The sequence below is a fragment of the Pteropus vampyrus genome, unplaced genomic scaffold, assembly GCF_000151845.1.
Source record: "Pteropus vampyrus isolate Shadow unplaced genomic scaffold, Pvam_2.0 Scaffold30, whole genome shotgun sequence".
NCBI lineage: Eukaryota > Metazoa > Chordata > Mammalia > Chiroptera > Pteropodidae > Pteropus > Pteropus vampyrus.
Genome location: NW_011888811.1, coordinates 9,753,364 through 9,767,363, shown reverse-complemented (window position 1 = coordinate 9,767,363; position 14,000 = coordinate 9,753,364). Strand labels below are relative to the sequence as shown.

Below are 14,000 nucleotides of genomic sequence, written 5' to 3'. Positions count from 1 at the left end.
AAGCTAGTAGTCACTGCGCTCATGGGTTTCAAACGCGTTTTGGAAATGCTGGATTAAACAAAGTTAACCAGATTTCTTTAATGTGCCATTGAAAATCTCCAGGAAAGGTACAGGGAATAGAGCAGGCGTCATAAATCCAAAGGCCCACAAAAGTCACAAAGTAGGTAACAAACATGCGCATGCAGGCAAGGCAAGGACTGGGGCGGGGGAGGGCGGGGGGCGCTAAGGGGTTGAGATGCCATCTAATGGGGTCCTGGTTGCATCAACTGCAGTCCAATGTTGCCAGGACATTCCAGAGAAGCTGCAAATCTGGGCTTTAATCTGAAAACTCCATGGTTACGCATGTTGTCTTGAATTTAAAAGAAAAACATTACAGTTTGTACCAAATTTTTTAGACCAGTCTAGCTTTGCCTCAGTTGGGAACCTAACACAATGCATCTCAATCTTAATTGTCCATATAACCTTTATTCAGCGGTACTATTAATTTCTTAGAATTCTGCAGACTGCTCTCCTAGACCATAATGGTTTCAGTAGCTCTGAACCACAAGCATGAATTATTTCAGGGTTAAATCAAATTGAAATTAATATCCAGCCTTGTTAACTCTTCATACAGAAATGTTTCTGGTGGCTAAAACTATCCTTAACTTTTGTTTAACTCTCTTGGTAAAACCAAAAATTCAATTGCAGAAAAGGAACAGCACTGAAATTGATTTGACATAAAAACAAAAAACTTCATCCTTGCAAAAAAATTTTAAAAATCAAAGTCATTTGGGGACAATTTAGAATTTCAGTTATATGTGCAAACTTACTTTTCTAACTCAGAAAGTCTTTTTCCCTGTTCTCTCCCCTTTTTTTTCCCTTTATCTATCTCTGCCTTACATCATTCTAAAAATTAGTTTAGATTCCCTGACGGTTGTCTACATAAGTGCCTGAACTATGGCACAGATATAGCAGACACAGCTACATGTGTTAAGTCACATGGCAATGGATTTTCTTACCTTGCGATCTAATTGGTCCACACACTGTCCCAGCTTCTTTTAACTGCTACAATACCCATCCTAGTCCCAGGGAAAGCATTTAAAACCTTATGTGTTCAGAGTCATTAAAAAAAAGATCTACTGGTGAAATCACACTGACTTAATTTCCCTATGAGGGAAATAAAAACTTGTGCATTGCCATGATTTAAAAACCTTGGGGGACCTAAGAAATGTAATACTTGAAGTTGCAAGATAAAAAATAAGAGATAATCATGAAATGCTTCCAAGTAAAGTCATTTAAGTACCAAATTAGATTTGTTAATTTTAAGTCCTAATTAACTCTTCTTGAGAGCTTCAATGACCAAAGTGAAGTTTTCTTATCTCCCCAGTAATAATTCTTGATGGATGCAGGATTCATAATATCTAAAGAGAATATACATCTCTGAAGTGTTCATTTCATATTTGGGAGAGAGCACTGCCATAACCAGAAAGGCTGAGCCGGTTCAATATAAACAATGAGGACTATATTACTAACGAGGCTGACTACACAAGTAGAAGAGCTAGACACACTCTACCCAACACCACTGACATGGGCAAATGACCAAAAAAAAAAAAAAAAATCATCCTGGAACTTAAAAAGACTCTGACATGCTGTTACATGGTCACTGTCTTCTGCAGTTAAGGGCACAAAGCCCTAGAGAACCACTGGATCTTAATGCGTGTCATAAACATTGTTCTCAAAGTAGATATTCTCATCTGCTCGGTAGTGCACCACAGTTGCATTTTCCAAAGCTCCATTCTTCAAGTCATTTGATGAAACCTTGCTACAAAAAGAATAACATGATAAGAGAAAAGCAGACCACTTCAAAAGTATGGGCAACATGTGTCTTTACACTCAGTTAAGACTGGGTATTGGCACCTCCCAGACCCCCTTCACATAACCTATGGAATGAACAGAAGCCTCCAGAGCTATGAATATTAAGTTGTGGAATGGTGGTTTAGGAAGCAGGTAGAGCCTAAGCAGTATTCAGAAAAAAGTCAAACTAGTCTCCTTCAAGGGCCTCATGTAATAAAATACAAAAATTAATCATCTAGAACAATAATTGAAGTACTAAATCAAGATGCATATATTCTCAGAGGTGGCTAAGAAATGATTGCTGTTTTTCCAACTGAGAACTCTGATATCTTAAAGGGATTATTGAATCTATGATGTGGTCTATATACTGTATTTAAGATCAACAAAGAACACAAAATATCCGAGCATATTGGATGTAGTAAAATAGTGTTGTTTCACAGAAGTGTGTATTGGATCATGGTATCAAAATCTTACTGTGTCTTAATGGTCAGAATTTGAAAGGCATCTGTTAGATGACTTTTATAACATACACACTCATACATAAGGGTACAAAAATGTTATGTGTAGTTTTTATATGGCTGCTTTTTCTAATTTGTATATATATATATAGTGACCGGTTTTATTACATAAACCTGCCCAGAAATGATGTGTACAGCTCCGATCTTTAAATGGACCAGTCACACAGCTGTGAAAATAGCTTAGGTGTTAATAGCTCGAAATGAGTCAGTGTGATGCAGCTGCCAAAAAAAAAATCATGAGGAAATGCTAATTTTTGTTGTTTTTTCTTTCTTTTTTACATTTTATAATATTTCCTACAGTAAATGTTTTTATTAAGTAATAGAAAGTAGAGATAAAGCAAATGTTAACAGTGAAGGACAAAAATCAAGTAAAATGATGCTATATTCCACGCTTTTCTGTCTCTAAGGAGTATTTTTTTCCTTCTATTCTTGGAAGCGGACAGTCAAAAAACTTCCATAAGTTTGAGATGTAGACTCTAAAAGACTTATGATTGAGTCTTTTACCTGCTGTGTGGGGTATCCTTGGATGTCACTTAACAGTCCTAAACCTGTTTCCAATCTATAAAGTGAGAATAATAGTGCCTGTCTCACAAGTTTATTGCTGTGAAGGGCATGATTGCAATAACTGAAGCCAACATTTATGGATCACTTGAAATGTGCTGGGTATTGTTCAAGGCACATTCTGTGGATTGGATCATGTAATTAACTACAACAGAGGAAAGACTGTGTGCAAATATCCAATGAAAAAGAACTAGAAATAATGAATGGCAGCCTCAGAGGGATTGATTTTGAATCGAAGAAACACCTTGCGTAAAGCCCAAGCTGAAATAAATGAAGCAGGCTACTTGGAACTGGAAGTAAGCAGTGGCTTCATATCATTACAGGTGTTCGAGCAGATGACCACAAGGCCTGGATGCAAGTAAAAGGGACTGAACTTTTAACTAGGCAGTAGGCTGGGTTCACAAAATGGGTTTGTAAGTTCAAATGTCTATGAGGCCCGATAAGCAAAGTAAAGGAGCGGAGCAGGCTGGGGATGGAAGAACAGGGGATGAGGGCACTGTGGAGAACTGGAGGCACTGGCCCCACCATGGTGCTGCTGGCCTTCTCCAGCCTGGAGTCGTCTCCCTGCAGATCTTTGCAGAGGTGCCTTCTACTCCTCAGGGATCACTCACACAGTCCATTGACCCTGCTCTATATTGTCCATGGTATTTGTCTAGAAGCACTAAAAGGACCCTGTTTATTTGCTTGTATGTTTCCTGTCTGTTTTGTTCAACTCTTTAGAATGTATAACAGGCATTCGGTAAACAAATTACTAAATGAAATAAAGAAACAAACAACTCATTCAAATGTTTCGTCAAACAAAATTTGTGATTTGGTTCCCTTACTCGAAGACTTTAGGTTTGAGGTACCCCTTCTGAAGCAGTTCATGACATATTCCAGGGAAATACAGAAAGCTAAGAACATCACTGGAAGTTGTGGACAGCAATGGAGACACGTGTTAAACTAGTTTTCAGGATCCAGGGTATAAAATGGAAAGGTCAGGAGCAAGAGGAAAGGGACAGAGAAATTTTTCTTTGTTTTGATTAGAGAAGGAACACTGAAAGGCATTGACACAAACCCTTTCTAACTTACCTTATTTGTAACACCTTTTTTCTTGTGCATAAATATTCTAAATTGAGGAGGAGTTGAAGAGAAAATAAACATGTCAGTCAAAGAACTCATTAGATCTTTTTTCAAACAAAATCTTTTTCCTGTTATTACTTTAATATGAACAAATTCTGTATAGAGCCAGAGCCTAAAAAAAGTAAATTTGGAAGAATGTTTTTAAAAAGGGGAAAAAAAAACAAACAAACAACTCGGACTAGGCTCTTACCCAATAACTTCTTCAGGTAACTCCTTTGGAATATATACGACCCAAATAAACCCCTTAGCGCAAATTATTATATGTTCATTAATAGTTTAGTGTATTCACGCACATGCCCCAGCTGACCTTAATGCTATTATTAACACTTATATTTCATTTCTAAAAATCTATGATTGTGGTTCTTTCCTGGAGGCTGGTTACACACATACACAAGTCAATGGTTACTTTTTAGAACCCTTTCTTCTACTTTTACCCTGAAATCTGTTTCCCTGCCAGTGTTAACCCCTCTTCGGTTAAGTGAGTTTTGTAAAACTCTCAATATATTATTCTTCGCTTCCAAATCCCAGCTCTACCCAAGAAACTCTTATTTCTTCATATTTAATTTCTCCTATAGAGATTTTAAATTTCATTTTTCCCCTTATGGGCCAATATATATTCTTTTAAAGTATGGGTTATGAAACAGAGAAGTTATGTTAAATCAGAATTAGGTGGTCTGTGGAGCTGCTTAGACCAAGGCAGTTGAGCTCTAGAACCCTCTCTGTCCCCTTAGGCACAATCCTGAACGACTTACTTTTGGAAATTACAGCAGCCAAAATAGTGAGCAATATCATGGCGGTGATAGAGATTCCAGCGTAGAATGCCTCATTGGTGGTCAGCTGTGGAGTTTGTTCCAGGCACACGAGCTAAGGACACATCAGAAGATGGAAAAAGCATGTTGTTAGAATTATGGGTAGAAAACATTTCCTAAAATAGCATACTCAGATAAGTTTACCTTTACTGGCCCTTGGCTACTCTAGACCATGAAGAAAGGATGAGACCAAATAATCTGAGGTTGTAACCATGGTGAAATTCTAAGACAATTTGAAATGTAATATGTTTTTGGGGAGGTAGAAATATCTTATATGTTGTTTGGAATGGTATTTATATAGATGTATACATTTATCAAAGCTCACTGCACACTTCAAAGGATGCTCTTTATTATAATATATGTAAATAATCCATTTTTTTAAAAAAATTACTAAACTAAAATACATAGCTTAATAAATACAACCTACTATTTTATTAAAAAAGAAAAAAAGCAATATTTATTTATATACAAGTTGACAGGGTGATACTATCTGATGCTGTGTGTATGTGCTCAAACATTAATTTGGTCCTTAATACAGTCCTTATGTTTTTAATGTCACTTCAAGACTCTATTTATGTCTATATAAATGGATCTGAATTCAGCTGCCCACGGACACGGCCCTGATGAACAATTAACTTAAAATTCTGCGCAACTGGGTAGAATATAGAATTTTGTTTAAATCTCCAGGAGGTGGACCTACTGGGTCAAATTGTATGCTTCATGTTTTCATCTTAACATTCTCAGAATCAAGCCTCAAAAAGCTCACAATTTTGCTATGGCCCATCATGAACTTGCTTCTAAGTTGCTTCTGCTTGTTGCTAAACATACTTGTCCAACAGGTAACTCAGGTCAAGAACAATCTCACCATTCTGAATGATTTTTTTTTTTTTTAATTCAGCATATGCCTGGCTATAGAGTAAGATAAAATCACTTACATAGTAGCAGTTCTGGGATTTAGAAGGTATGCACAAGTTCAGCCCACATCCATCAGGGTCCATGCCATGTGAGTTGTTAAATCGCTCCACCTTGCCTGACTTGAATTTTTTTTACTATGACCCAGCTGTCATTTCTCACCACTTGTAACCAGGATTGATACCTTAATAAGTCATCCTGTGTGGAGGTTAAGGTATAGAAAAACTCAGAAGTGGCCTCCAAATTTCTATATAGCATGATGTTGGGTTGGAAAAGGATATTAGAGGGCCTGTATTTAAGCACACACATTACCACTTTCATAATATTTCTGTGTGGAATGGTCACCAGGCCACCAGAGGCACTCAAAACATGTTATTCACCAAATGATGACCAAAGGCTTCCTGGGTATGTTATGTTAACTCACTCTTCTTGAGTTAATTCATTCTTTTTGGTCCAATTTTTGGCCAGGAGACAAAGTCTACAGTGCGTGAGTGTTGGTGTTCATGTATGTCAGTAAAATATCACTTATCAGGTATCTCTATCAAACCGGTCTACTCGTATCTAAATGAACTTTTCAAATTAATTAAAGCATCATTAGTTAAGAAACAAATTCTTTTCTTCCTTGTCTTGTAACTAAAAAGAATCAATCTCTGGGCCAGTCATACAGAAGGAATCTCTAAATAGAACTTGCTTCCAGAGAGACATACAAGTGAATTTGGCTAATAAAAGAAGAAGGAACATGCTTACAGTTTCATTGTATTGCCAACCGCCATCTGAAGGCTGTGCCACAGTGCCATTCCCATCTGCTCAACAAAAAGGAAAATCAATTAGAATTACAAAAATTATTAAATTTTCGCTGCAGACACTAAATGTATTCACACTGATTTCTGGTGATGGATGAAAAGCTGAATAATAATATGGCCAAATGTGGCAGGTTACAAGACTTATACCAAGTTACTAACATTTATTGGTTTATCCTATAAGGTTGTATTTATTAACCATTTTGCATGGACCCTGTGAAAATGGAACCCACTTTACTTTTGAATGAGAGAAAAATGCATAACATACAAAGTTTTACCTTCAATTTTAGGGGCACAGAGGTATTCTTGGAACTAAGTTAAAAATGCCACTTAAAGGTAGATAACTGATATTTGTATGCCAGCTAAGAACCTGGCAATGAGATCCCAGAGACCATATGTACATCTAAACATCAAACTACTCTATCAGGAATGGACAGTACATTGATTTTACATTCAAAATGTAAGTAAAATGCACTAAGATTATCTAAATCAAGAGGCATATATCTCCTACATTATAAGCTAATGAGCCTAGATATCGGACATAAAACCGGTATATCATACATTACCTAAAAGCCTAATATAAGAAGATATTGTTCCTTAACATTTAGAATGTTCAAATTTTAATAGTGCTTTGAAATATCTATTTTGTAACAGAGAATATATTGCTGGCCTTCCTAGGTCAAATGTAGAATTCTCTTTTTACTGAGTATCTACACTATACTAAGCACTTTACAACCTTATGACAATTTCTTTAAACCTATTTTATAGATAAGGAAACAGACCTGGAATGGATAAATAAGTCTCCAACTCTAGTAAATGACAATAGCCTCTGCTCATGACCACCACACACTCCCATCAAATGAAAACACTACAAGTCTTTGAAATTCCCTAACTGCTGACAAAGGTATAGAAACTCAATGGTAATAAATTGGAATGATCGTATCCCTGTATATGTTTACATTACTACTCTGTTTAAATTTTGCTCATTCTGAGACTGCTTTTAGCCTAAGGCACTACTTAGGTTTATGCTATGTTTCTGATTTGCATTATGACCTTAAAGTAAGTCCTTCAGGTCTAGAACTGGATGATGCAGTAAAAATTGCATGAACTCGAGTCTGATGAAATTTGAGTTCAATGCTGACAATGTCCATTAGGAATGTGACCTTGATCAAGGTCCTTTGCATGCACTTATTTGTGTATGTGTGTGTGTAATTCTAGCTACTTAGCTTGAACTACAGCAATAAGCTGTTAATATCACCCATCTCATAAACTTGTTCAATTAGATGGTGCACATAAAGCACTTCATACCGCTCCAGATAAGTATCAGCTATGACTACATATTATGATGTTACAATAGAAGGTTCAGTGCAGGGAGGAACATTGCGCAACGACTTTCCAAGCATCGACTTTCCAACCATCGTGCCCTTCTATCGGCAGGAACACCTAGTGAGGAAATCCACAACTTGCCCATGGCCGTGCAGCTAGTAACTGGCAGAGGAACTTGGAGCTGTCTCGAAAACAAAGCCACAGGGCTTCCCCAGTCTGGCAATATCAGTAAATAAGGTCTGCCTTAAAGAATTCAATGAGATAACATGTGATGCTTTCCTGGCATATACACTGTCAAAGATGGGTGGCAGGCCATGTGATGACCAAAATCTCCAAATCTAACATTCTTTGTTTCTCTGAGGCTTCCGCCCACAGAAAGCTGATAGGCACAGCAAGGATTAGGCTCTAGAGCCTCAGATACACCGCCAAGAAGGCATCAAACACAAGTCATGGGGACACAGCTGCTCCAATGTCTATTCTATCCCAGAAAGCTCTACCTTGACCAGGTTTTAGTGAACATGACATTTTAGAGAATGATTCCCACTCCTGCTTTCTTCTTCCTCACACCCTTAAAAGTGTGGGTGCAGCTGCTCCCACTGCTGTTACCTTGTGTTCTTATCTATTTTCACTATGTTTATGTGTCTAGAAATTTTTCCCACTAAGGATTCCACTTTCGAAACAGAATGTCACCATTATGAAATCCCAACTCAATAGGTCCCAGTCTGAATCTCACTGTAGGTCCATTTTAAGTTAACCATCTTGAAGAAATATTTGGCAGAAGATAAGCCATTCAGGGGCTCCTACAGAGTGGCCACTCTTGTGTACAGTGAGTCATATACATGAGGAGTCTTGCAAGGTTTGACCTTGCTTGGATGCAACACAAGCACAAGGACACATGGCCAGCTCTGTGTTACAGAGGGATTCAGCATGTGGTACTCACCACACTTACCACTATGGGCAACAGAATTAGATGGAAAAGATGACAGGATTCAGTATCACCTTTCTCCACCACAGGAAAGACCCATCAATCTTACATTTGAGAAAGGAGAGAGTATATGGGACCTGTCCAGAATGGGGAGAATGGGGAAGACATTTTGAAGGAGAACAGCAGATTCTCAGAGGGGCATGCCCTCAACCCATCTCAAAGTGTCCATTTGCAAGCCTGGCAAGGAAGCAGGGGAGCCTCCTGGATACAGTAGGCTCTGAGGCTGAGAAGAAACATAAACATGGGTGACTGGTGATTTGCATTTAATTGTTTCACAGCTCTGGGCCAAGGGAGCAAGCCTAGTAGTAAGTCTGGAGTCAAAACTGGTTTGTTTTATTTAGAAAAATAGAGATATGCATGTAGATGTTCCCAAATCATGCAAGCTACCTATGCTAGCCACATATATGTACTATGGACATCTAAGTAGTAGTCATAGTTGCTATTATATCTGTCACCCTTATAACTCTGTGCCAAGATCTTTATCTCATTTAATCCTCACAAGGATTCTACATGATCAGTGATGTTCCTTCCATTTTACAAATAATGGAAATAGATTCAGAGAGAGCAAAACTTTTGATCAAGTCACATCGCTGATTGCAGGGGCCAGTGCTGGCACTTATGTTAGATCTGTCTTATTCCAGAATATGTGATCTCAACAGCACAACAATGATTATTAAATTTAAATGCCCAGTAAAGAAATTTTATCAGGAAATAAATGAAGTTACCTGTTAGGCAAGAGTTCGATTGTAAGCTGGTCGTATATGTTTTCTGTGGAGTGGTAGGCTGGGTTTCTGTCGTCTGCACTGGAGAAGATGAAATATTTTCTGGAATGAAAAAAATCAAAGAGCTGTGTTCTATTTGTAGAGAAAAAGTCCCATCCCTACAAAAGGAGACAACGAGACTAAAATCAGAAATTACCTTCAGCTCTTTTTTCAGAAATACATCCAAAGATGTCAACGAAGCATTGCACTACCATCTAGGTATTTCATAATCATGAATAAATCTGACCTAGATAATGATCTGGACAGTCAACTAAAGACAGAATTATTTCACAGTTTTTATACTCCTAGCTCTTTAAATGTATAAAGTCTACACTAGTGCACTTATGTAGGACACCCAATTGAGCTTTTATCCATACAAGTGACATTTCATTTTTATGCAACAAGGATCTGGGAGTTTGCGCTAACCTGCCTTCCCTCTTAACAACAACTCTAATCTGGATTTTCTGACCTTATTCAAGTTCCCAATTATCCATTCACACACTTTTGCACAGAGATGCACATACTGACCTGTACAGGATAAACTCACAATATATAATTCCTTGAAGCCTCTTCAAGGTGACTATATTACCCAGGGTCTCAGCCTTGGTAATGATTCACACCCTCAAAGTAAGTTTCCCGGTAGACCTCGACCCTGGCTCCTTCTGCGGTCGCACCTGGTCATTTCTTTTGTCAGACTGACTTCTTGTGTTGTCTGACTCATCACTTTTTTCTACCCAAAAATCCTCACTCAGAATTCTCCAACACAGGGCTCCATTTCCTCTTCTTTCTTGAAATCAATCCTTTGTTTTCCATCAAATATCTTACCTTCTCCACAGAGTACGTCACTTCCTCTTTATAAGATCTTGATATTCCAACCCCTTAGAGCACCACAGAATTTTAGAGCAAATTGTGATGCTGACTGGATAATAATTCTCAAACCTGGGCTTTCCCTTGCCTCTCATTGGTCTTTTTGTTTCCTCTTTTCTACCAAAGTCTTCACATTTCTAATCTCCCTTTCTCATGTTCTGTCCTGTTTCCCTGTCTTCCTCTTCTATTCTAACCTGTAACAATTGTGGCTCTCTTTAGGAACTAAGAACAAGACGCTATAAGAACATCAGATGACCAGAGTCTCTCCAACTTAGATCTGTGCGAAAAAAACCTCCTGGGCTTAAATTCTTTCCGAAGGTTAGGTCTTCATGGGTATCCTTCTTCCTTCTCCTGATCCAACAACCTTACATCAAACCATCTACACATATTTTAGGCAACTAGCATGTGCCAGAGGACTGAGAACAGACAGGGAGTGGTGTAAAGACAAATGTCTGCACTGAATTAGCTCCAGTGTTCAACTCCATCCTAAACTCAGACTCCTTAGGACACTATCAGGATAAGGATAAGGCTCAATGCAATAAATAATACAATTCATATTCCCCAGGTGCTCACACAGACATTAAACCAACACTTTTATTCTGAATCTTTGCTTCAAACAAAGTCAAAAACATGTTCACCAAAACGATTCCACTAATCCACACACTTTTGCAGACACGAACTAAGTCAAACTAAGTATAAAGAAACTAAAGCAATAATGAGAAAATATACAGACTCTTTAGCATGTTCAGCTGCCTGGAACAAAGCTGTTTGTCTTACAAACTTTTATGGCTCAAAAATTCCAGTTTTAACCTGAAGTCCTCTCTTCCAAACTCAGTTCGTAGACCAAATGCCTTAAGTCCCTCTTGGTTAAATATATGCATAGTTCAATCAGAGGCAAGGAAAAATCAGTATGTTTCATTAGATATATCTAGCTAAGAACTGTGACATCTCTGTTGCTCCTCAGAATCCAGAGCCACATCAAAATATAAAAGTTTTGAAGGCTGTGAGAATCTTCACTAAAAGTTATCATTTCAATCTTAGAAATAGAAGATTTTAATATAAACTGGTCCTCAAGATGGAAAGCTATTTCCCTACTCATACTTCTAATTATTCTCCATTTATATTAAATCTAAATCTCACCTATCAGAAATTTGAAGTGTGACCCATGTAGCCTGTATTGAAAAAATCACGTATATGCCAAATCGCTGAATCTTCAAACCTGATCTTTAATAGTATAAAGAGCATGAAAAGTAAAACGCCTTAATCTAAGTTAAAAGTATAAATACCTTTTATTTAAGTTTATGCTACATAATAAAGTAAAGGATGCTAGAAGCAAAAATGTGTAAGTCACTAACAGCTATGAAAAGAAAGGGTAATTAAACAAATTCTTTTTTAGTGACAATGTCAAATCTGGATAAATTCATTCAAACATAATCTTGGTGCTCATGAATGAAGGTACGAACCAAAATGTATAACCAGAGTCTCATTTCAAATTAATGAAGACTGAATGCTGACTCAACCACTTTCTATCCATATGCCCAACAACAAATGAACTAAGACTCTGGGCCTTGGTCCCTACAACTATAAAATAGGAATGATTCCCACCTAAAATGTATAGAATTGACATAAGAGTTATGTAATACAATTCTTTAAAGGACTTACCATGATTCCTGAAACATAGGAGAGGAGTAAATGTTTACTTCACTTAAATCTTATGCTGAGTGGAGGGTCTAACTTCAGAGAGGACTAAAGGACCTCCACTCAGAGCTCCTGTGAGGGCAGAATCTCATGAACCTGAACCTTGTTCTTGGGCATTTCCACTATTTTCCTCATAAACTTGTGCTCAACTGGGACAAATCTACACTGTCATCATTAGATGTCAAACATCAGTGGTCTGGGGTAGGTTGGCTAACAATGAAACTATGTGAGAATCTGATTCAAAAACACTACAAGTCCCCTCACTCTGAAAAAAGTTACAGGTACAAAAGGAGCATGTAACATGGCTCAGGAGTTCACGAATCCTGTGAGGTCCATATTTGAAACCAAGGAAAGAAACTTACCCTACAATGTACCTATGCCTTAACACAATGCCCTGGGTGGCCTACACCCTGTCATTAGAAGGCCTCTGGGCTCAGAAACACATCGATTTACCTGTCGTGAGGCTCAGTGTGGTTGCTGATGTTGTAGGAGCAGAAGTAGAGATGTTAGGTGGTGTTGGGACATTAGTGACCTCAGATGGAGCTAGAATCAACAGAAAAGCAAGGATTAATCAAGCAGCAGAAAACCAGGTCTTTGTGCTGGGCCTGTACATGAACTCAACCAATGAGACCGACCCTAGGCACAATGGGGCTCTAATCTCCCCTTCTTGCCTGCGCCCCTTCTGTTGCCCTATTCCTCTTCGAACTCGAACCCAGAGTTCTTGTCCTTGGTTAGCAGGAGTCTGACAGGGTTGGGCTTCAGGACAAGCTTGCTAAAAATAAACAGCTGCACTGAAACATATATATTCCAGGAGAGCCAGAGTTTTTTTAAAAAAGGTTACCCGCAACAAGCACTGAACCCTTTTGAAAGACCAGCCCTTCCTGAAAGATATGTGTAGTTTCATAAACATCTGCAAAGCAGAGGAGAAGTCCAGGGCCAGAACCTGTCTCGGTCTTATAAGTGGTGAATGACTAACACTTAAACAGTAGTACCCAGGCCAGAATATATACCAGATAAATCACATTCAATTCAGTCAGTTCTGAGGGTACCCTCCCAAGGGACCAAAAATCCAAATGATAATTATTTCACACCCACTAGTGTATTCTGGGTCTCAGAGACTATTATTATACATTACACATCTGGCTAGAAGGTAGACTAGACCATTTAAGTTTCCTTCTCATGAGAAGGAACAACAGGTAACATCTTTGGCTCCTTCCAGAGTCAGAGCGGGTATAAGACTTCAAACATCTATTAAAAGGTCTCAGAACTACCCAAATATAGAGCTCAAAACAGTATGAAGCCCAAATGCAATGTCTAGCAAAAAAGCAGATCAGTGAAGGCCAGAATCAAAAGTGTATACTTTTTTTTTTCTCACCAGGCACCATTTTATCCTGATAGAGCTTTTTGGAATCTCAACTGTACTAAATGGAAAATAGAACCTTTGTTAGGAGACCATTGCTTTGAGTTCTTGAGAGATGCAGCTTAATTGGAATCAGGCCAATTTTTGCCTTGAAGAGGAAAACAGTGTTTTTTTGTTAACAAATATCTTGAGTGTCTATTTACATGCAGGCATTTAAAGCAGAGGTCAGAAACTTTCAGTAAAGGGCCCTAGAGTAAATGCTTTAGGCTATGGGGGATTTATGGTCTCCTGCACTTGGTCAACTCTGCCACTGTAAAAGTAGCCATAGACAAGGTAGTAAGATGACTGGGTATGGCTGTTCCAATACAATTTTATGTACAAAAGAGTCGTGGGCCTTTCTGTTTCTGATCTGGTCCCAGACTATAGTTTGCTGACCCTGATCTAAGGT

At 38.1% G+C, this 14,000-nt stretch overlaps 1 protein-coding gene across 1 annotated transcript in view; it reads right to left on the bottom strand.

Moving 5' to 3' along the window:
* Positions 1-449: 449 nt before the first annotated feature.
* Positions 450-14,000, bottom strand: part of HAVCR1 (hepatitis A virus cellular receptor 1) — a 33,440-nt gene continuing 19,889 nt past the window's right edge. The window contains exons 7-12 of the mRNA XM_023528630.1: positions 12,646-12,735; positions 9,592-9,690; positions 6,503-6,558; positions 4,787-4,898; positions 3,984-4,020; positions 450-1,801 (exon numbers count right to left, since the gene is read on the bottom strand). Of these exons, the coding sequence (XP_023384398.1) occupies positions 1,690-1,801; positions 3,984-4,020; positions 4,787-4,898; positions 6,503-6,558; positions 9,592-9,690; positions 12,646-12,735 (506 nt within the window). The 3' untranslated portion in view covers positions 450-1,689. The remainder of the gene's footprint in view (positions 1,802-3,983; positions 4,021-4,786; positions 4,899-6,502; positions 6,559-9,591; positions 9,691-12,645; positions 12,736-14,000) is intronic.